The sequence below is a fragment of the Coregonus lavaretus genome, assembly GCF_964263955.1.
Source record: "Coregonus lavaretus genome assembly, chromosome: 6".
Classification (NCBI taxonomy): domain Eukaryota; kingdom Metazoa; phylum Chordata; class Actinopteri; order Salmoniformes; family Salmonidae; genus Coregonus; species Coregonus lavaretus.
In genome coordinates this window covers 23,117,044-23,140,228 of record NC_139993.1, presented here as the reverse complement: position 1 = coordinate 23,140,228, position 23,185 = coordinate 23,117,044, and the positions used below count along the sequence as shown (strand labels likewise).

At 41.8% G+C, this 23,185-nt stretch overlaps 1 protein-coding gene across 1 annotated transcript in view; it reads left to right on the top strand.

Annotated features, from left to right (window-relative positions):
• The first annotated feature begins 5,066 nt into the window (after positions 1–5,066).
• Positions 5,067–23,185, top strand: part of LOC311130835 (TSC22 domain family protein 2-like) — an 88,674-nt gene continuing 70,555 nt past the window's right edge. The window contains exon 1 of the mRNA XM_084163639.1: positions 5,067–6,867. Coding sequence (XP_084019765.1) covers positions 5,159–6,867 — 1,709 coding nt within the window. The 5' untranslated portion in view covers positions 5,067–5,158. The remainder of the gene's footprint in view (positions 6,868–23,185) is intronic.

Genomic DNA, 23,185 nt, shown 5'->3' with positions numbered 1-23,185 from the left:
CCACTGATTTTGCCATGGTTCCTGTGCTTTCTTCGATTCCAAGCTGATTTCAAACACCGATCTCTACTGGACACCATATTTACAAATATAGTTAGGATTTTGTACAAAAAGTTTCACCTGACTGGTAGCTTAGCAGGTAGAGTAGAGAACTATGGAACATTCAGGGACATATGGGTATGCGGTCGAATCCTTTCGAAAGCACACTATTTTGAAAATTGTTTTGTGAAACCACACTTTCTGCACTGTTGTTAAAATCATTTGTTTTATTTAGTATAGTATAAGCTTCTGTCTTATGCATCCTAAATAATGCCATAGGTTCAGTTTTTAAAAATAGTAAACTTGAAGGCAAAAAATGTAAACATTATGTAAGAACCTGGTATTCGAACTGATTATAAGCTACTAAAGACAACGACTTACCACTGCAACACAGAGTTGATGAAAACAGTGAATAAAAAGTATATCTCATAACCACACACTGTTATTTATTGCTGACCAGCAGATGTCACTAATGTATATTGTGAACAGATAATGAAGCTCAGTGTTTTCCGGTGAAAGCGCAGAAGCGTTCTGAAAGCCTCGGTTTCCCATCATTAGAATAAACCAACAGACCACTTCAACTACAATAATATTCTCTGTAACGGTTACAGAAATATGTTTTTCTTGCTATGACTGTGATATATTGTTGTTTATCTACCAAGAGTGTCTGCTGAATGACCAAAATATCGGTTTCCAGATTTTCCGATTTTCATATCCTCATACTCTCATTCCGGGATTTACGGTATTATCGGTTTAGTACACAAGGGGGCGCCAAAAAACACTCAAAAGGGCATCTGTTACCAGAATGCTAACAAAATTAGCACAATAATAGCTAACAAGCGCAAACGAAAATAAATGAATTGCAAAGACAGGCAATCCAGCTCATAAAGTTATACAGTGAGGGAAAAAAGTATTTGATCCCCTGCTGATTTTGCACGTTTGCCCATTGACAAAGAACTGATCAGTCTATAATTTTAATGGTAGGTTTATTTGAACAGTGAGAGACAGAATAACAACAAAGAAATGCAGAAAAACGCATGTCAAAAATGTTATAAATTGATTTGCATTTTAATGAGGGAAATAAGTATTTGACCCCCTCTCAATCAGAAAGATTTCTGGCTCCCAGGTGTCTTTTATACAGGTAACGAGCTGAAATTAGGAGCACACTCTTAAAGGGAGTGCTCCTAATCTCAGCTTGTTACGTATATAAAAGACACCTGTCCACAGAAGCAATCAATCAATCAGATTCCAAACTCTCCACCATGGCCAAGACCAAAGAGCTCTCCAAGGATTTCAGGGACAAGATTGTAGACCTAAACAAGGCTGGAATGGGCTACAAGACCATCGCCAAGCAGCTTGGTGAGAAGGTGACAACAGTTGGTGCGATTATTCGCAAATGGAAGATACACAAAATAACTGTCAATCTCCCTCGGCCTGGGGCTCCATGCAAGATCTCACCTCGTGGAGTTGCAATGATCATGAGAACGGTGAGGAATCAGCCCAGAACTACACGGGAGGATCTTGTCAATGATCTCAAGGCAGCTGGGACCATAGTCACCAAGAAAACAATTGGTAACACACTACGCCGTGAACGACTGAAATCCTGCAGCGCCCGCAAGGTCCCCCTGCTCAAGAAAGCACATATACATGCCCATCTGAAGTTTGCCAATGAACATCTGAATGATTCAGAGGAGAACTGGGTGAAAGTGTTGTGGTCAGATGAGACCAAAATCGAGCTCTTTGGCATCAACTCAACTCGCCGTGTTTGGAGGAGGAGGAATGCTGCCTATGACCCCAAAAACACCATCCCCACCGTCAAACATGGAGGTGGAAACATTATGCTTTGGGGGTGTTTTTCTGCTAAGGGGACAGGACAACTTCACCGCATCAAAGGGACGATGGACGGGGCCATGTACCGTCAAATCTTGGGTGAGAACCTCCTTCCCTCAGCCAGGGCATTGAAAATGGGTCGTGGATGGGTATTCCAGCATGCCAATGACCCAAAACACACGGCCAAGGCAACAAAGGAGTGGCTCAAGAAGAAGCACATTAAGGTCCTGGAGTGGCCTAGCCAGTCTCCAGACCTTAATCCTATAGAAAATCTGTGGAGGGAGCTGAAGGTTCGAGTTGCCAAACGTCAGCCACGAAACCTTAACTTGGAGAAGATCTGCAAAGAGGAGTGGGACAAAATCCCTCCTGAGATGTGTGCAAACCTGGTGGCCAACTACAAGAAACGTCTGACCTCTGTGATTGCCAACAAGGGTTTTGCCACCAAGTAATAAGTCATGTTTTGCAGAGGGGTCAAATACTTATTTCCCTCATTAAAATGCAAATCAATTTATAACATTTTTGACATGCGTTTTTCTTGATTTTTTTTGTTGTTATTCTGTCTCTCACTGTTCAAATAAATCTTCCATTAAAATTATAGGCTGATCATTTCTTTGTCAGTGAGCAAACATACAAAATCAGCAGGGGATCAAATACTTTTTTCCCTCACTGTACATATATACTGTCATTTTTGGTGAGTTTGGACATTTACAAGTAAATGTGAACGAGAGACATTGTGCAAATGAACAAAGTTTTGATGCAAGCTTGTCTGCTCTGAAGTAGCATGTGTACACGCTGTGTCTGTCTGGAATGGCTAGGGCAAAGGGCCTGCCTGCTCTGCTCTGAGAATATGGGGAGGAGCAGACAGGCGAGGAGAAAAAACGCAAGGAAATCAAAAGATAGCAGTGGCAGCTGTACAGATAACTCATCCAAAGGGCTTTGACTTCTCAAACACGGCAGAAAGCTTAACCAATATGATGCCCCGTCACCTTATTAATTCAGTAACTTAGATAACTAGCAAGTTAAACTTAGGGGTCGTGTTAACGCAGAATTCTTCATTTTTCATGCAGGAAATAAAATATTAAATATGCAAGAAATCTCTTGCTGCGTTTTGTAAACGCATATGTAAAATGCTTTTTATTGTAATTTCTGCTCTACGTCAGACTCATTTTGTGCTTCAGTTGCATTTCTCCACTTGGATGAGAATTCACGAACGGGTATTCTATCAGCAGAGTCTGGCTTTTCTCTGGTATTTTCTTGGTGTAGCCATCCTACTTTTCTCCAGTAAAATTCAAGATGAACTTTAAGCAAAACATTAGGGAATGTAGCTGGATACATTATTTCTATGATAAACATTAGAAATTATGGCCATGCATCGTTTTTGCAAAAAATACCTTATTTTTCATTGTAAGCTCATTTCCTTGTGTGGATGCCAGCCAAATAGCATTGCATTTCTGTTGTAATCTGATTAAAATGAAGCTATTTTCTGCCGAATGTGTTGCACTAATGTATTTTCTGTGAAGGAAAACTGTAGTTGCAAGTCCCTGATCCCTCTGTTGAAGTAAAAAAAACACAGTTGACTTTCAATATAAAACACAACTCCTGTCAATACACAGCTGGACTCACCTGCTTCCACTTTCACCCATTGTGCTATTTTCAAACAAACACGTGACTGGCTCAACCATTCTGGGGAACTATGGTAAGCTCATAAAGTAAAATAATGTGACAGGTAAAATGAATAACGTGATCTGGTTTATCTCCTAACGTATTTCAAAAGTTGACTGCAGGTATTTACTTAAAAAGTAGCTACAAATATACACATTTATTGAAAAACTTCAAATAAATAGTTTAAATGGTATTAACAGTATTGAAAAACCATCCTGTGGCTATTTCCAAATAACCTGGTATACGGTATATACAGTATACCGCCCAAGCCTAATACAAACACTTGCAAAGCATGCTGGTTATTATTCTAATGAGCTCCGCCCCCAAACAAGTACACAGTTAGTCGGTCAGGACCAGACCAAATCTGAACAAATCATAGACCTCTAGGCTGTTTCACAAGTTTGAACAGCACAGGACAGTAGATTTTTAATTCATTAGAGTAGAGTACAGTAGAGTACAGTTTAATTCAGTAGTTTAATTCAGTAGCGTACAGTACAGTTTAGTTCAGCAGAGCATATTAGAGTAAAGTAGGGTACAATACAGTACATTATACTGTACTATACTCTACTGTGCTGTACTCTACTGTACTGAACTATACTTTACTTTTCTTTACTGTACTCTACTGTACTCTACTGTGCTCTACTGTACTGTGCTGCACTGTCCAAACTTGTGAAACATAGATGCAATGATTTGTTTAGATTTGTTTTATTTTTTCCAAGACATAAGTGTCTCAATAGATGAAATGTGTTTTAGATACATCATTCTTTCAGAATACTAGAAATCACCGTATCCCATCGAATTCTTGAATTCTCCAATGATTTATGTACGCCAATCATAGACAGAACGCCAATGCGCAACCCTCCCAGAGTGCAGTGCGTTTTCTTGCCATCTTGTCGAGTGGTGGAGAATGAGCAGAGCCATACTTGAGCTAGCCTGCTAGTAAGTGAGTTTCAGTCACAGCAGGAGTTCTAAAGAGTGAGAGAACCAGAGGACTGGGAAGCTAAACTTTCTTCAATTCAGGAATTTCTGTCTGACGTAGGAGGATATAGATTCCATGTGAAGAGTTGAAGAAGGATATGGATTTGTTTACATGATGTCGTGCAGGCTGGTTCCTAGGTAGGGAAAGAACTAACGATAGCTATTTGGCTAGCTAGCTAGTTCGCTTTTAACAACATTAGCTAGCTAGCTAAAAGGGAGAGTGGTGAAGAACGGGGCCCGCCAGTCAGACTAAAGTATCGGTAGCAGCTGGTGAGCAGTAACTGCGACAGGGGCCTGCTTGCAACTCCGAGGCCGGGAAATTACCTCACGCGGGAGGCCAGGTCTGGAAGAACCGGAGGAGAGGAGGAGGTGGTGGTATCGGGAGACTTGTCACATCTCGTGATGACGGAGCCTAGCTAGCTAGCTACTTACCCTGTCCGAGTTCGGAGGAAGTGTGCTTGTTCGTTTTTCCACTCAGACACAATCTGCAACAGGAGAGGGGAGCAAGGAAGATGTCGCATACTTGTCTCTCGTTATGAACTGTGAGTTATTTAGACATATAAGTTGGATAACTACCCAACTAACTAATTCAGCTCATACTTAACACACTTTAATCTGGAAATAGAGAGCTGGAGTGAATAACATATTCAACATGTCAAAAATGCCAGCAAAGAAGAAAAGCTGTTTTCAGATCACAAGTGTGACACAGGCTCAGGTGGCGGCCAGTAGCATCACGGATGACACCGAGAGTCTGGACGACCCTGACGAATCCAGGACCGAGGATGTGTCATCAGAAATATTCGACTTGTCCCGGGCCGATTTTGATACGGGGGTATGTGACAGAAGTTCATCTGAGGAAACCTTAAACAACGTAGGGGAAGGGGAGGCTGCTGTCATGGTGTTACGTTTACCTCAAGAGCAAGAGGCTGCAACAGGTCATCTTAACGGGGGACACGCTTTTAGAAGTACAGGCGCGAGTCATGTCAATCCAAACCTTTTAGGAGGTAGTGTGCCTGTACCAGCCGCGAGTCAGCCCTCCATTCCAACCTCGACCACTCAGCAGCCGACAACAGTTAACGCTGGCCCTGCTGTGAATGTCTCCCCAACAAGTGTGTCTCAGACGCCCCCAGCTGCGCCTAGCTCTACAACTACTGTAAGCTATAGTTCACGTTTCAGAGTCATTAAACTTGACCATGGTACAGGGGAGCCTTTCAGACGGGGCAGATGGACATGTACAGAGTTCTATGAGAGAGATTCTGAGGGCTCTAGCATGAGCAGGACTGTGGATAGCATAAAACATGCTGTCACTCTTGACCACAATGCAGACAGGGACACTGGACTCAGTGCCACAGGAGACTCTGTGGTTGCTTCTAGTACCCTCTCCACACAGGCTCAGGAGTCCACGGGTGATAGTGGCTACTCCACTATCCACCATGGCCATCCTCCGGAGCCTCAGCAGCAAGGCTACAGCCTAGCGCCCCAAATAGGGAACGGGGGGAGTGCCTTCCAGCCCATGGGTTACTCAGCAGCGGTATCCCAGGTCAATGTGCAGCCCGCTGTCCCCCAAACGCTTCACCCTACTGGCCTCAACAGGGTGCCCCAAGGCGGCATGCTGCAAAAATCTCCCCTTATGCCTCTTGCCACGCAGGCCCAGCAGTTTTCCTACTCTGCTCATCCCTCTGGAATGCTCCCCAGTCAGCTGGACTACCGACAGCAGCACTTACCCCCTCTCCAGCCTCAGGGCTCCAGCACTCAGACCCTCCCCATGGCCTCCCTCTCTGTGGGGCCTCCGGCGAGCCAGGGCCCCTCGCCTGTCATCACCCCAGCCGGCCCCAGTGCTCAGGGGCTGTTGGCTCAGGCCGGGGAGCTGACTGGGTCTCTGCCTAGCGGTCCATTAGCCTCAGTCCAGGGGCTGTTACTGCAGGTGGGCAGCGGTGCGGTGATGACCCCTCTCCTGCCCGGGGGTGCCATACAGCACCCTGTGAGTCAGCCCCTGCCTTCAGGAGGAGTGGGCAGTGTCCTCGCACCCTCCACAGCCTCCGTTGTCCAGAACGTGCCTGCCACAGTGCCCAGCGCCACCAACACCCCCCCAGGCATGCCAAGCCAGGCCCCCGGCCCAGGAGGACTCCCCCAAGGCCAGGTAGTTCGCAGTGGGGCCACGGCGGGATCAGCTGGGCAGGGCCTTCCCGCAGCCAGCCAAGAGGACGACAGCCGCAGGAGGTCGGACACCCTACCTCAGCCCAACGCCACCCTGGGAAAAGATTTCATGAGGCCTTTCATCCCAGAGAGCCTGCAGCTGGCCACTCCCACCGTCAACAATCTGTTCGGGATAGCCATTCCCATGGATGAGGATGAGGATGGGTAAGAAAGATTTCTGTTTCAATTTCACTTAAAATGCCAGCGGGCACTCCCTATCTCAATGTTCAACCTCATTTGTATTCTTTAGTGTACACACAAGGTGTTTATGCATTCACACTCAACAGGTGTCAATGGGCATCATGTTAAGATGAAAAAAAAAAACGTGTTAGAGAACTGATTAACACTGAGGGACTGAGTGAGTATCTGGAAGGCATGTTTTACATCGCATTCTGCAGCAATGCAGTCATACTCAACATTGTGTAGTAAACGCCTCCCCTTGCCAAGGCTGGTGTGAGGTATGCTATTCCTGGAATTGTTTAGTTGTATGTAAAAACATGTCTTGCAGTTATGTTTGGAGAGGATATTTTGAGTTTGGGGTTTGGGAGTGCGGCTTGCAGGGGGAAGCATTGCGCCATAGAGAACTGGCATGGAGTTTTGGTGTTGTTCATTAGTGCCCACAAACAGAGGGCACAAAATACGTGAGGATGGCTAGGGGGGTGAGGTGGGGGGTTGAATATATGACCCTGTCCAAAAGTCAGAGAATTGAATTTTCTAAATACCTGAAACAGCTTTTTCCTGCAATCTAGATTCATAATCATTATGCTTAATTCTAATACAAAAATGTCAGTTCTGCATATCTAAGCATACCTCTTGAGCTGTCTGTATCCTACTGACTAGTGGTTCTTTTTTTAAAGAAACTAAATATGCATCTCTGCTATAATCTGGGTAAAAGATTTAAAGGACAGTCTTATGTGAGTCTTATTCAGCACATGTAGTTATTCCTTACTTTTCCAAAATATACCAACCTTGCCAGCAAGCATGCCAGCTATGATAGTTAGACACATAGGCGTCACCATAACAATGCACCTTTATAGTAAAGCATTCTGTGCATTATCGCGTTTGCAGACTGTAAGATGGCATAATATTCCTAATGTGATGAGTAGATTGGATAGTCATGTTTGCAAAAAATACAGTTTAATGCATGGCTGAGCGCGTAGTGGCGTACAGTAGGCCTAGGCTATAAGCTAGGCCTATATCTGATAAGTTTATTCTCCTTTCTTTTTACGGGAACATTTTTGCCTTTTTATAAACATATTTCATGCAAATCTACTACACTTTATATGACTGGAGAGTGGAGACATTAGCAGAATCTTTTTTAATACAACAAAAATGACAGGGTAGCCTACTCTGCTTACTCTGACAAACAATAAAAACAACGTTGTCTGATCCATCTAATAGGCCTACGAGAAGGGGAGACACAAATACAATTTGACATCCTTCTAACCTGGAGGAGGAAATTATTGTCCAAAAACAAACTTTCAAGTGGCACTGACCCAACAATGATAGAGTGAATATGCGCACTCACTGGGAATATGATCGATGCTCTCTGCTGGTGCCAATAATATAGGCTCTACTGTTAGCTCAATTAAGTTGAGAATTCTTTGTCTTCTCTTTACAGCAATAGCCATTTGCTTTCCAAACTACGTTTTCCCGTGATTGCATTTAGAAATATTGCGATATGCCTGGCTGAGCCTCTACTTTTCACTGACAGTCGCAACTCAACAATCATCTATTTGGTATTTGCCGCGCGCGCTGCCCAAATTGCGTGCCCTTCCGACTGTAGACAATGCGATTTAAAACAATATATTTTGAAAGAAGCTAATGATCCTCTGTGGCCAAATCATACTTTCTGGTGTAGTAGCCTATTTTGAATGATTTCATTTATTTCTGTATAGACAGGAGTAGGCTAATTAGGCTATATAATTTTGGCAATTTAATTCAGTTTACTTTAGGGGAAGCTTAGCCTTATGGACGCGCCACCTATGGCTAGACAAGCTAGCTACTCTAACTTTATTGATAGCCTGAAATGGCTTCTTGGTAGCTAGCTATGAGGTTGGGTGATTGGGAACCTATCTGGGCTAGCCAAAGCCAACTTCATAAAATTGCTAGGTTGCTAGTAGTTTTACAGAGCAACAACAAAACATGTTATTTTTAAAATTGATTTTTTTAGTTACAGGACAAATCTGAGGGGGCACGTGCCCCTGTGCCCCCTATGGTTATGATGCCTCTGCCCACAAAAACTGGATAATAACCCACTTCGTTATAGACGATCAGAACCCCTTATTTACCAGCTCTCCTTTTTGATTTGAGGGCTCTTAATTACTTTTAGTGTAATTTATTTATGTTTCGCAGCTGACACTTTCAGTGGAGTGAATACTCTCCTAGCATGTAGCCCTGTGTTTTGTTCTATATATGCGGTAGAATACCTCCTGGCTCTCGTCCTAGCATGCCACCTCATAAATACCCACTTTTCAATAGTCTGTAGTATAGCGGGGTGTGCGTGAGTGGAAATTAGGTCTGGTTATATTGTCCCAATGCTATTTTCCTGAAGCGAATCATTGTTTACCGAGAGACTTTGTTCCAGGCCAGCATCACAGAGTTGTTGATGTGCATGATAGGACAGAGGGGGGAATGGTGGTGGACAGAGCGAGTTGTTGCCAGTGTGATGTCATTGGGGAACAGCCGTGCCCATTTCCTAATCGTTCTCGTATGTCGGCCATGACATCAGTGGAGCCCTGTGTAACCGACACGGAGCCGCAGTGGCAGCAGGTTAGGGCTGCGTCCCAAATGGTATCCTATTCCCTATATAGTGCACTACTTTTGACCAGAGCCCTACAGGGTGCCATTTGGGACACAGCCCAGGACAGGATGTGTCAGAGGAGGTGGAGTGGACAGACAGAGAGGGGATGGGTGGCGATGATAGCCAATGGATCTGGGGCCCAGTTAGCGATGAGATGACATGGCTCGATTGAGTCACCAGGTCTCGCCTCTGTCAACTGCCTAGATCGGTCCTGTCCTGACCTGGGCTGGTTGATGTTGACATATGGGCTTTTCTCTGTCCTTAATGTCTAATTTTTCAGGCTCTCTTGCTGACTTTTACTCTCACTGTTATAGACTCTTGGGGGATCTCCAGAGGCTTCCTATAGATTCACACCGAAACACTTGTGTAGAATGTTCCTGTGCTGAAGTTTGGTTAACCTGGAAGTGTGTATGCTGTTAGGCTAGCCTATATTTGTTTATTTGGATCCTTTGTTTATTTGGATCCCCATTAACTTTTGCAGAAGCAGCAGCTACTCTTCCTGGGGTCCACAAAAAAACACAAAACATGACAAGTAACAAAACACTAATACATTGATAGACAAGAACAGTCACACATTTAATATACAACGATATACAGTGGCTTGCGAAAGTATTCACCCCCCTTGGCATTTTTCCTATTTTGTTGCCTTACAACCTGGAATTAAAATGCATTTATAACATGCCTACCACTTTGAAGATGCAAAATATTTTTTATGTAGGATTTGAAGTGATGCAGACAATTATATTGATGGAAGTTACAATCTATCTGCAGTATTAAAGCTGATCTACCAATATCTGTTTGGGAATAGTTATCCACGCTCAAGTTCTGTTTTATTGTCTTATTTCTTGATTGTTTCACAATAAAATATTTTGCATCTTCAAAGTGGTAGGCATGTTGTATATATTTCCCTTATTACTTTCTAACCCCACCACCCCTTCCCTAATTGGAGTAAACTAGTGAACAACAATGCTTAGGCCTCTACTTCCAGCTTATACATACTATATACATTTTATGGACACAGTCAATTTTACAATAATTCTATTTTGTTTGTTTTTACTCCTGAACTTCCTCTACCCTCAACCTCTCCGATCATTTTCATGATGTCCTTCCGGTTTGCTTCTATATGCCATATCTTTCTAACTGTGCTCTTTCACAAAAGCTCTCTACCTATAACCTATATACTTATTATGGACACAGTATGCTTTACATTATTAGTTATCTTGTTGTTATTAGTTGTTGTTATTAATCCAATCCTTCAACTTCATTCAACACCACCCATCTATCTCTTAACACCATCCATACCAGATTTCTATTTGCCATATATTTTTCAACTGTACTGTGATGTTTTACAAAAGTTCTGAACCTTTCTATTCTCATTGTTTCTACAGATTGTAAATTGAAAATAAACATTTTTGCTAAAAATATTATTGATCGATTGACTATGACTTTTCAGATCACCCAGTAGTGCTATCTGCAGGGTTAGCTCCAGGTAAATATTGCAATCCTTAAGCCATTCCTGGACCTGTGTCCAAAAACAAGCTACAAATGGACAGTACCAAAACAAATGGTCTAATAATTCTGTCTCTTCGCAGCAAAATCTGCAGAGCTGGGAAGATTGTATCACCCATATAAATAACATTCTATTGGTAGCAAGAATTTTATATAATAATTTAAATATAAAAAGTTTTGAATCTGGCGTCGTTTTGCGTATCAGTTCATAAACACTATGCCATGGAATCGGTACGTCAAAAATCTCTTCCCAACTATTTTGCAATCTATATGGGATGGCTGTCAATCCTTTGGTCCTTAAATTAAACTGGTATACTTTTTTATTTATCACAATTTTCTTTAACCAATTATGTTCTTTAATGCAAGGCCGACAGACAAGTTCCTTACTTTTTCCCCCTTCCACTTTCCTCTTCCATTTTTGCGGTAATGCTGCAATTATTTGGTTGTACGTTTGGGTAGAGCAGACATTTCCATATGTTTTTGTTAGCTGCATGTGCGACATAATTCCACCAGTCCTACTGATGATATAATTTACGAAGATTATACCTTTTTTAAACATTTTGTCAAAAAGAAAAATGTTTTTTATCAATTAGTATATTTGAGTTTAACCACAATATTTGTTGCATTATTTGTTCTGTCGTTTCTGGAGGATTAAATTGAAATTGCAACCAACTTTCCATGGCTTGTTTTATGAATAGTGATATTTGGGAGATGATTTCCTTTTCAAATAACTGAAAGTGAGAGGTTGTAATCTGAATACAGGGAAAAAGGTCATTCTTGAACATGGGGTGAGACAATCTTACTAATTTGCTAGAGAACCAGTTCGGATTTAAGTATAACTTTTGTTTAACTGAAGCTTTTAGTGATAGGTCTAATGCTTTAATATTTAATCATTTCTGTCCTCCGAATTCATATTCATTATATAAATAGGCCTGTTTAATTTTGTCTGGCTTGCCGTTCCAAATAAAATTGAATATTTTTTTCTCATATAATTTAAAAAACTGTTCGCTAGGCGTAGGCAAGACCATAAGCAAATAGGTAAACTGGGATAATACTAAAGAGTTCATCAGGGTGATTATTACACAAATTGACAGGTATTTACCTTTCCATGGTAGCAAGATCTTATCTATTGTTGCTAACTTTCTATTAAAATGTATTGGAGTGAGATCATTTATTTCATTTGGGATATGTATTCCGAGTATATCCACATCACCATCAGACCATTTTATTGGTAAACTATATGGTAATGTATTTTTTTTATTTTTTAGTGATCCAATACGTAATATAGTACATTTATCATCATTTGGTTGTAATCCAGAGAGGTTAGAAAATGTATCTAGATCCTCTATGAGGCTGTGGAGGGATTCAAGTTGTGGATTTAAAAGAGAACATGAATCATCGGCGTACAATGACACCTTTGTTTTTAAGCCCTGGATTTCTAATCCCTTGATATTATTGTTGGATCTGATTTTAACAGCTAACATCTCGATGGCCATAATAAATAGATATGCCTATAGTGGACAACCTTGTTTCACTCCTCTTGACAGTTTAAAACTTTCTGAGAAATAGCCATTATTTACTATTTTACACATAGGGTTACTATACATGATTTTAACCCAATTTATAAGAGATTCTCCAAAATTGAAATGCTCCAGGCATTTATATATAAACCCCAGTCGTACTTTATCAAATGCCTTTTCGAAGTCCGCTATGAATAGCAGGCCTGGTTTCCCAGATTTTTCAGTGTTCTATTGTTTCCAGTTCTTGCCTTATATTATCTCCAATGTATCGTCCATGTAAAAAACCTGTCTGATTAGAATGAATAATGTCCGACAATACCTTTTTAATTCTATGCGCTATACATTTTGCTAGAGTTTTTGCATCACAACACTGAAGTGTAAGGGGCCTCCATTTTCTTTAATGGACTGGATCTTTATATTTTCCACTTGTATCCTGTTTCAGTAATAATTAAATCAGACTTTCTTCTTGAGTGTCTGATAATCTACCATTTACATAGGAGTGTTTAATACATGCTAATAACGGTCCTCTGAGTATATCAGAAAAGGTTTGGTATACCTCGACTGGTATGCCATCCAACCCTGGAGTTTTCCCGGACTTAAAGTCTTTAATTGCATCCAGAAGTTCCTCCTCTGTAATTTCACCTTCACATGAGTCTTTCTGTATGGCTGTTAATTGTACATTATCAATAGAAAGAGGAGTTAGAGGAGATGGAGTCGACTGAAACGAAAACATATGCTTAAAGTACTTTGTTTCCTCCTTCAAAATATAATTTGGTGAATCATGGGTGACTCCGTCATTTGTAACCAGTTTCAGTCAATTCTTTTTGGTAGCATTCCTATGTTGAAGATTAAAAAATAATTTGGTGAATTTTTCCCCATATTCCATCCAGTTTGCTTTATTTTTTATAATATATTACACTTGATCTTTCTTGAATTAGTTTCTCCATTTCTTTTTGTTTTTCCTCTAATTTATTCTGAGCCTCTATGTTACAGTTTTTATTGCTATCTATCTGTTCTGTTAGACCTTTTATTTCCTTTGTTAGTATGGATTATTTTGACCTAAATTGCTTTTGTTGTTGAGATGAGTACTGAATTGCATGGCCTCTAAAGGCACATTTAATGTTGTACCTATGTTATGTCGGAGAAAATCAATTATAAATTCCTCTGTCCTAGTTAAAAACAAGTTATCATCCAATAGGCTTTGATTAAATTTCCAATATCCTCGCCCACGTGGAAATTCAGTAAGAGTAATGTATATGCCAATTATATGATGGTCCCACCGCATTCTGTCCCCTATCAACACTTTTTAAACTTTTGGTGCCAACGAGAATGACATAAGAAAGAAGTCAAGGCGACTAGCTTGATTGAGTCTCTGCCATGTATATGTCACTAATTCAGGATATTTAAGCCTCCGTATATCTACTAGTTCTAATGTATCCATGACATTCACGATATCCTTAAGAGCATGAGGGTGATTGTTTGTAGTGTGTGATTTCCTTTACGGTCCATTGAGGTATTTAAAACGGTATTATCTCCCACCATAATAATAAAGTCTTGAATTGCTTGCAGGGTTGATAATTTATTATATATATTGTCAAAGAAGTGTGGATCATCATTATTTGGTCCGTAAAGGTTAATGAGCCATATCTGTTTATGGTCCAATAACATATATAAAATAATCCATCTACCTTGCGTATCTGTTTGGACAATTTGCACATTCGGATCGAAATTACTGTTAATTAATATCATCACCCCTTTTGAGTTTCTTTGCCCATGGGACTGCCCATCTTAATCTTTTCTTTTTATTGGCCAGTCTGAGATATAGCTTTTTCTTTGCAACTCTGCCTAGAAGGTCAGCATCCCGGAGTCGCCCTCGTCACTGTTGACGTTGAGACTGGTGTTTTGCGGCTACTATTTAATGAAGCTGCCAGTTGAGGACCTGTGAGGCATCTGTTTCTCAAACTAGACACTAATGTATTTGTTCTCTTGCTCAGTTGTGCACCGGGGCCTCCCACTCCTCTTTCTATTCTGGTTAGAGGCAGTTTGCGCTATTCTGTGAAGGGAGTAGTACACAGCGTTGTACGAGATCTTCCGTTTCCTTGCAATTTCTCGCATGGAATAGCCTTCATTTCTCAGAACAAGTTGAGTTTCAGAAGAAAGTTATTTGTTTCTGGTCATTTTGAGCCTGTAATCGAACTCACAATTGCTGATGCTCCAGATACTCAACTAGTCTCAAGAAGGCCAGTTTTATTGCTTCTTTAAACAGCACAACCGTTTTCAGCTGTGCTAACATAATTGCAAGTGTAAAGTGTTTTCTAATGATCAATTAGCCTTTTAAAATGATAAACTTGGATTAGCAAACACAACGTGCCATTGGAACACAGGACTGATGGTTGCTGATAATGTGCCTATGTAGACATTCCATTAATAATCAGCCGTTTCCAGCTACAATAGCCATTTACAACATGAACAATGTCTACACATTTCTGATCAATTTGATGTTATTTTAATGGACAAAAAAATTGCTTTTCTTTCGAAAACAAGGACATTTCTAAGTGACCTCAAACTTTTGAACGGTAGTGTGTGTATGTATGTATGTATGTATGTATATATGTATATACATATACACACAGTGAGGAGAACAAGTATTTGATACACTGCCGATTTTGCAGGTTTTCCTACTTACAAAGCATGTAGAGGTCTGTAATTTTTATCATAGGTACACTTCAACTGTGAGAGACGGAATCTAAAACAAAAATCCAGAAAAATCACATGTATGATTTTTAAGTAATTAATTTTCATTTTATTGCATGACATAAGTATTTGATCACCTACCAACCAGTAAGAATTCCGGCTCTCACAGACCTGTTAGTTTTTCTTTAAGAAGCCCTCCTGTTCTCCACTCATTACCTGTATTAACTGCACCTGTTTGAGCTCGTTACCTGTATAAAAGACACCTGTCCACACACTCAATCAAACAGACTCCAACCTCTACACAATGGCCAAGACCAGAGAGCTGTGTAAGGACATCAGGGATACAATTGTAGACCTGCACAAGGCTGGGATGGGCTACAGGACAATAGGCAAGCAGCTTGGTGAGAAGGCAACAACTGTTGGCGCAATTATTAGAAAATGGAAGTTCAAGATGACGGTCAATCACCCTCGGTCTGGGGCTCCATACAAGATTTCACCTCGTGGGGCATCAATGATCATGAGGAAGGTGAGGGATCAGCCCAGAACTACACGGCAGGACCTGGTCAATGACCTGAAGAGAGCTGGGACCACAGTCTCAAAGAAAACCATTAGTGACACACTACGCCGTCATGGATTAAAATCCTGCAGCGCACACAAGGTCCCCCTGCTCAAGCCAGCGCATGTCCAGGCCCGTCTGAAGTTTGCCAATGACCATCTGGATGATCCAGAGGAGGAATGAGAGAAGGTCATGTGGTCTGATGAAAAATAGAGCTTTTTGGTCTAAACTCCACTCGCCGTGTTTGGAGGAAGAAGAAGGATGAGTACAACCCCAAGAACACCATCCCAACCATGAAGCATGGAGGTGGAAACATCATTCTTTGGGGATGCTTTTCTTCAAAGGGGACAGAACGACTGCACCGTATTGAGGGGAGGATGGATGGGGCCATGTATCGCGAGATCTTGGCCAACAACCTCCTTCCCTCAGTAAGAGCATTGAAGATGGGTCGTGGCTGGGTCTTCCAGCATGACAACGACCCGAAACACACAGCCAGGGCAACTAAGGAGTGGCTCCGTAAGAAGCATCTCAAGGTCCTGGAGTGGCCTAGCCAGTCTCCAGACCTGAACCCAATAGAAAATCTTTGGAGGGAGCTGAAAGTCTGTATTGCCCAGCGACAGCCCCGACACCTGTAGGATCTGGAGAAGGTCTGTATGGAGGAGTGGGCCAAAATCCCTGCTGCAGTGTGTGCAAACCTGGTCAAGACCTACAGGAAACGTATGAGCTCTGTAATTGCAAACAAAGGTTTCTGTACCAAATATTAAATTCTGCTTTTCTGATGTATCAAATACTTATGTCATGCAATAAAATGCAAATTAATTATTTAAAAATCATACAATGTGATTTTCTGGATTTTTGTTTTAGATTCCGTCTCTCACAGTTGAAGTGTACCTATGATAAAAATTACAGACCTCTACATGCTTTGTAAGTAGGAAAACCTGCAATATCGGCAGTGTATCAAATACTTGTTCTCCCTACTGTGTATATATATATATATATATATCACACACACACACACACTAACAGTCATTCAAGGGTTTTTCTTTATTTTTACTCATTTTTACACTGTAGAATAATAGTGAAGACATCAAAACTATGAAATAACACATATGGAATCATGTAGTAAACCTTGATGACAGCTTTGCACAGTCTTGGCATTCTCTCAACCAGCTTCACCTGGAATGCTTTTCCAACAATCTTGAAGCCACATATGCTGAGCACTTGGCTGCTTTTGCTTCACTCTTCGGTCCGACTCATCCCAAACCATCTCAATTGGGTTGAGGTCGGGGATTGTGGAGGCCAGGTCATCTGATACAGCACTCCATCACTCTCCTTCTTGGTAAAATAGCCCTTACACAGCCTGGAAGTGTGTTGGGTCATTGTCCTGTTGGAAAACAAATGATTGTCCCACTAAGCCCAAACTAGATGGGATGGCGTATCGCTGCGGAATGCTGTGGTAGCCATGCTGGTAAGTGTGCCTTGAATTCTAAATAAATCACAGACAGTGTCACCAGCAAAGCACCCCCACACCATAACACCTCCTCCTCCATGCTTTATGGTGGGAACTACACATGCGGAGATCATCTGTTCACCCATACCGCGTCTCACAAAGACACGGCGGTTGGAACCAAAAATCTCCAATTTGGACTCCAGACCAAAGGACAAATATTTCCACTGGTGTAATGTCCATTGCTTGTGTTTCTTGGCCCAAGCAGGTCTCTTCTTCTTATTGGTGTCCTTTAGTAGTGGTTTCTTTGCATCTATTCAACCAGGAAGGCCTGATTCACACAGTCCCCTCTGAACAGTTGATGTTGAGATGTGTCTGTGACTTGAACTCTGTGAAGCATTTATTTGGGCTGCAATTTCTGAGGTAACTCTAATGAACTTATCCTCTGCAGCAGAGGTAACTCTGGGTCTTCCAATCTTGTGGGGGTCCTCATGAGAGCCAGTTTCATCATAGAGCTTGATGGTTTTTACGACTGCACTTGAAGAAACTTTCAAAGTTCTTGAAATGTTCCCTTTTGACTAACCTTCATGTCTTAAAGTAATGATGGTCTGTCGTTTCTCGCTTATTTGAGCTGTTCTTGCCATAATATAGACTCTGTCTTTTTACCATATAGGGCTATCTTCTGTATACACCCCCTATCTTGTCACAACACAACTGATTGGCTCAAACGCATTAAGAAGGAAAGGAATTCCACAAATTAACTTTTAAGAAGGCACACCTGTTAATTGAAATGCATTCAAGGTGACTACCTCATGAAGCTGGTTGAGAGAATGCCAAGAGTGTGCAATGCTGTCGTCAAGGCAAAGGGTGGCTATTTGAAGAATCTCAAATATAAAATATTGTGATTTGTTTAACACTTTTTTGGTTACTACATTATTCCATATGTGTTATTCCATAGTTTTGATGTCTTCACTATTATTCTACAATGTAGAAAATAGTAAAAAATAAAGAAAAACCCTTGAATGAGTAGGTGTGTCCAAACTTTTGACCTGTACTGTACAGCCATACAATGCATTCGGAAAGTATCTAAATGAGTTTCAGCTGCATTGCAGGGGTTCAGCTGTGTTCCCACTGTACTACCATCAGGACAAATTGGACAGATTTCCTTAGGATTAGCAACTTATGAACTATTTACCATGCTTGCCAAATATCAGAACTGAAAATCAAACTGATCATGCAATATAATGTTTTTGATGTATTTTGGACCATTTCCAATGATGTTGACTATTTTAAACGTCGTCTTCTCCAGAAGCACTGGACCAATCGGCACAACATTTTTTCCAAGACTCTAGCCAGTGAAATTGCATGAATGTTTTTTTCTGTCCTACAGCGCCACAATGTGGCCGAACTCAACAATACTTTACAGGTTAGCTAGACTCCTATCCTTGAGAATGTGTGCCAAATGCCATCACTCTGAGTCAAACAGATCAAGAGAAATAAAAATGTCCCTGTTATAGCGCCACCATGTGGTCAGTGTGAATGTGCTTGCATATGTTAAGTCAGTGTTTGGAACATGTGTACCAAGTTTTGTTACAATATGAATATCCGTGACTGATTTATATGCATTTGTGACAGACCACTCCCATGTGAATGTTTATTGGTCAGTTGCGCTCATGTTGTTTGACACACTAGCCTGGATTATAGTGCGTTTACAGACCTTGGTCCATCGATGCCATATATCAAATTTCATACAGGTCGGTCATACATTAGGAGTAGCGTTTTAAGTGTTTTTCACAATTCCAAATGGTGGAAAATCCATCATGGCAGATGTTATGGGTCCTTGAGGCAACTTTGTTCCTTGTGAGGAGAGGGACCTATGTACCAAATTTCATGACTCTAGGTGACACTGCTTGCAGGGCGTGAGCTTTCAAAGTTAGTATTTTCAATATTTTATTATATTGCCACCATGTGTCCAATTGGAATGGCATTGCATGAGAGTGTGTGGCCCATGGCCCTTTACCATCATGCACATTTGCATCCTCCTAGGCCTTATTATCTCACAGGAATTTGCATGTGAATTTTGGCCTTACGGAGGAATAATAATAAACCAGAGGAAACACAATATGGTTTCACCAGCTTCGCTGCTGAACCGCTAATTAAAAATATAAACAGTGATTAGCTAATAGTCAGTCAATCAGGCACTTGTGAGTGTCAGTTGGTATGTGTGTGGTGCGTGTGTGTCTGTGATGTTGGGCTGAAGCTACTGAAGCTTGGCTCTCTCACTCCTCCCTGGCTTTTGGGAGGGAGGGTGGACAATGAACAGGGTGGACAATGAGCTTTTTGTAGCAGATGTAAGCAATGTCTACATGCTCTCTGGCAGCTTTCATAGCTGGGATAAGTTCTATCCGTCTCTGGCGCACAGTATCAGAGAAGTCCTCGTTGAGAAAGATGTTTCCTCTCAAGTTTTTGGCACTCTCCTGAACAGCCATCTTGTCCTTGAACCTTAGGAACTTGACCACTGTCGGCCTAGATCTGTCACCTGAGCTGGTTAAAGGTTTTCCAGACCTGTGGGTGCGCTCCACCTCAGTCTTTCTATGATCCATCTGCAGCTCTTTGTGACAATTTATCTAACTTTCTCCTCAGACTCCATCCAGGTCTCATGTGGAAACTCAGGTATGCCATCCACGACAATGTTATTCCTCCTGGATTGTCCCTCTAGATCAGGGTTCTTCAATTCCGGTCCTGGAGGGCCGAAACACTTCTGTTTTTTATTTCTACCTGGTAGTTAATTGCACTCACCTGGTGTCCCAGGTCTGAATTAGCCCCTGATTAGAAGGAGAGGATGAAAAACAGAGGTGTTTCGGCCCTCCAGGACCGGAATTGAAGAACCCTGCTCTAGATAGTCCGTTTTCCCAGTCATCTGTAATAATTCAGTGCTGATGTCATCTTGCATGCACTTAGTTTGTCATCTTGCTGCAAGTCTTTTTCAGGACATCCACCTCTCCCTGGGAGAACTGCAAACTGTTCTTAAGGTCTTGGACCTATCTAGTAAGATCGTCCATTCTTTTGTTAGTTGAGTCCACCAGTATTTGGACAAAGCTCTTGAAGCTATTTTCCTGTTGCTGTAACAATTGCTTGTAGATATATTTTTATTGATTTTAAAAGATCACGCACCTGTGATAGAGAAACACCGTCCTCACCATTCCTCCAACCTTCGTTAACTTTGGGCGGCATGATGGTAGCAACGTAGGCTAAAGCTGGTACTCCGCACTTCTAGCCAGCTTGCAGGGCCGATGGAAACAGCAACAAAGAGCAGGGATTTAAACCGCCACAAGCCCGGGACTATCCGCGATCCCAGCCACAAGGGATAACCGCGTCGCGGGCTGTGTTCAAACTGTCAAGGAAACCTGGCTAGCTTGATAGCTAGCTGCTAGGCTAGCTGCTTTGCCCAGAAGCAGATCGTTAGACTTTAGGTTTTGTCAGTATCCCGGGACAAATAGTAGCGTTCCCAGCAACTGAGGCTAACCGCGTTGCGGGTTCCAAATTAAACAGGTAGGCTAGTAAACACATTTTTTTTCAAGGATAAACTTTCAAAACAACAAACCGAGCTCTTGCTCATTCCGCGTTCAGCATGCACATGTCCATTACAGGTCACAAAAGTGTACAGTAAGAGGAAAAAAGTATTTGATCCCCTGCTGATTTTGTACGTTTGCCCACTGACAAAGAAATGATCAGTCTATAATTTTAATGGTAGGTTTATTTGAACAGTGAGAGACAGAATAACAACAACAAAATCCAGAAAAACGCATGTCAAAAATGTTATAAATTGATTTGCATTTTAATGAGGGAAATAAGTATTTGACCCTCTCTCAATCAGAAAGATTTCTGGCTCCCAGGTGTCTTTTTATACAGGTAAGGAGCTGAGATTAGGAGCACACTCTTAAAGGGAGTGCTCCTAATCTCAGCTTGTTACCTGTATAAAATACATATGTCCACAGAAGCAATCAATCAATCAGATTCCAAACTCTCCACCATGGCCAAGACCAAAGAGCTCTCCAAGGATGTCAGGGACAAGATTGTAGACCTACACAAGGCTGGAATGGGCTACAAGACCATCGCCAAGCAGCTTGGTGAGAAGGTGACAACAGTTGGTGCGATTATTCGCAAATGGAAGAAACACAAAATAACTGTCAATCTCCCTCGGCCTGGGGCTCCATGCAAGATCTCACCTCGTGGAGTTGCAATGATCATGAGAACGGTGAGGAATCAGCCCAGAACTACACAGGAGGATCTTGTCAATGATCTCAAGGCAGCTGGGACCATAGTCACCAAGAAAACAATTGGTAACACACTACGCCGTGAAGGACTGAAATCCTGCAGCGCCCGCAAGGTCCCCCTGCTCAAGAAAGCACATATACAGGCCCGTCTGAAGTTTGCCAATGAACATATGAATGATTCAGAGGAGAACTGGGTGAAAGTATTGTGGTCAGATGAGACCAAAATCGAGCTCTTTGGCATCAACTCAACTCACCGTGTTTAGAGGAGGAGGAATGCTGCCTATGACCCCAAGAACACCATCCCCACCGTCAAACATGGAGGTGGAAACATTATGCTTTGGGGGTGTTTTTCTGCTAAGGGGACAGGACAACTTCACCGCATCAAAGGGACGATGGATTTCAGTCCTTCACGGCGTAGTGTGTTACCAATTGTTTTCTTGGTGACTATGGTCCCAGCTGCCTTGAGATCATTGACAAGATCCTCCTGTGTAGTTCTGGGCTGATTCCTCACCGTTCTCATGATCATTGCAACCATGTACCGTCAAATCTTGGGTGAGAACCTCCTTCCCTCAGCCAGGGCATTGAAAATGGGTCGTGGATGGGTATTCCAGCATGACAATGACCCAAAACACACGGCCAAGGCAACAAAGGAGTGGCTCAAGAAGAAGCACATTAAGGTCCTGGAGTGGCCTAGCCAGTCTCCAGACCTTAATCCCATAGAAAATATGTGGATGGAGCTGAAGGTTCGAGTTGCCAAATGTCAGCCTCGAAACCTTAATGACTTGGAGAAGATCTGCAAAGAGGAGTGGGACAAAATCCCTCCTGAGATTTGTGCAAACCTGGTGGCCAACTACAAGAAACGTCTGACCTCTGTGATTACCAACAAGGGTTTTGCCACCAAGTACTAAGTCATGTTTTGCAGAGGGGTCAAGTACTTATTTCCCTCATTAAAATGCAAATCAATTTATAACATTTTTGACATGCGTTTTTTCTGGATTTTGTTGTTGTTATTCTGTCTCTCACTGTTCAAATAAACCTACCATTAAAATTATAGACTGATCATGTCTTTGTCAGTGGGCAAACGTACAAATTCAGCAGGGGATCAAATACTTTTTTCCCTCACTGTATGTGTGTAGACTAATGAGTAGACATATTGTTCTGTACACAAGTTCAACTCATATGTGGAACCAGGGCCAACTAGAGTGCATCACAAAGTAGAACAAAGCTGGGGGCGGAGTGGGACTGGGGAGAGATTGAGTCAATGCTGTCCTTTAGCCAAATAAACCAGTGGGGATGCGCTTGGAACAAATTGGCTCCATTCAATAAAAAGGCTTGATCTTTAACTGAATTACAACCCCGCAGCCTGACTCTCAATGGAGAGGTAAGGGCATAGTAGTTGGATCCTTGGTGCGTTGCTGGGAACAAGTAAACATTGCTCATAGTTAGTATGACGCTGACTGTGTTAGGCCTAGATTTTTGTCGTGTTAGTAGGGTAGTAACAAATCACTCATGTCAAAGTAACACTAACTTTGTAGTCGACCAGTAGTCAGTTCTTTAAATCTGAATGTTTGCCCGCCACTTAGCTACTTGACAGTTATTGTAACGGTGATATTTCAGTATTACTATTTCAAGGAAGTTTAATGAAGATGAGCTGAAATAGATCCACTTGCAAATTCA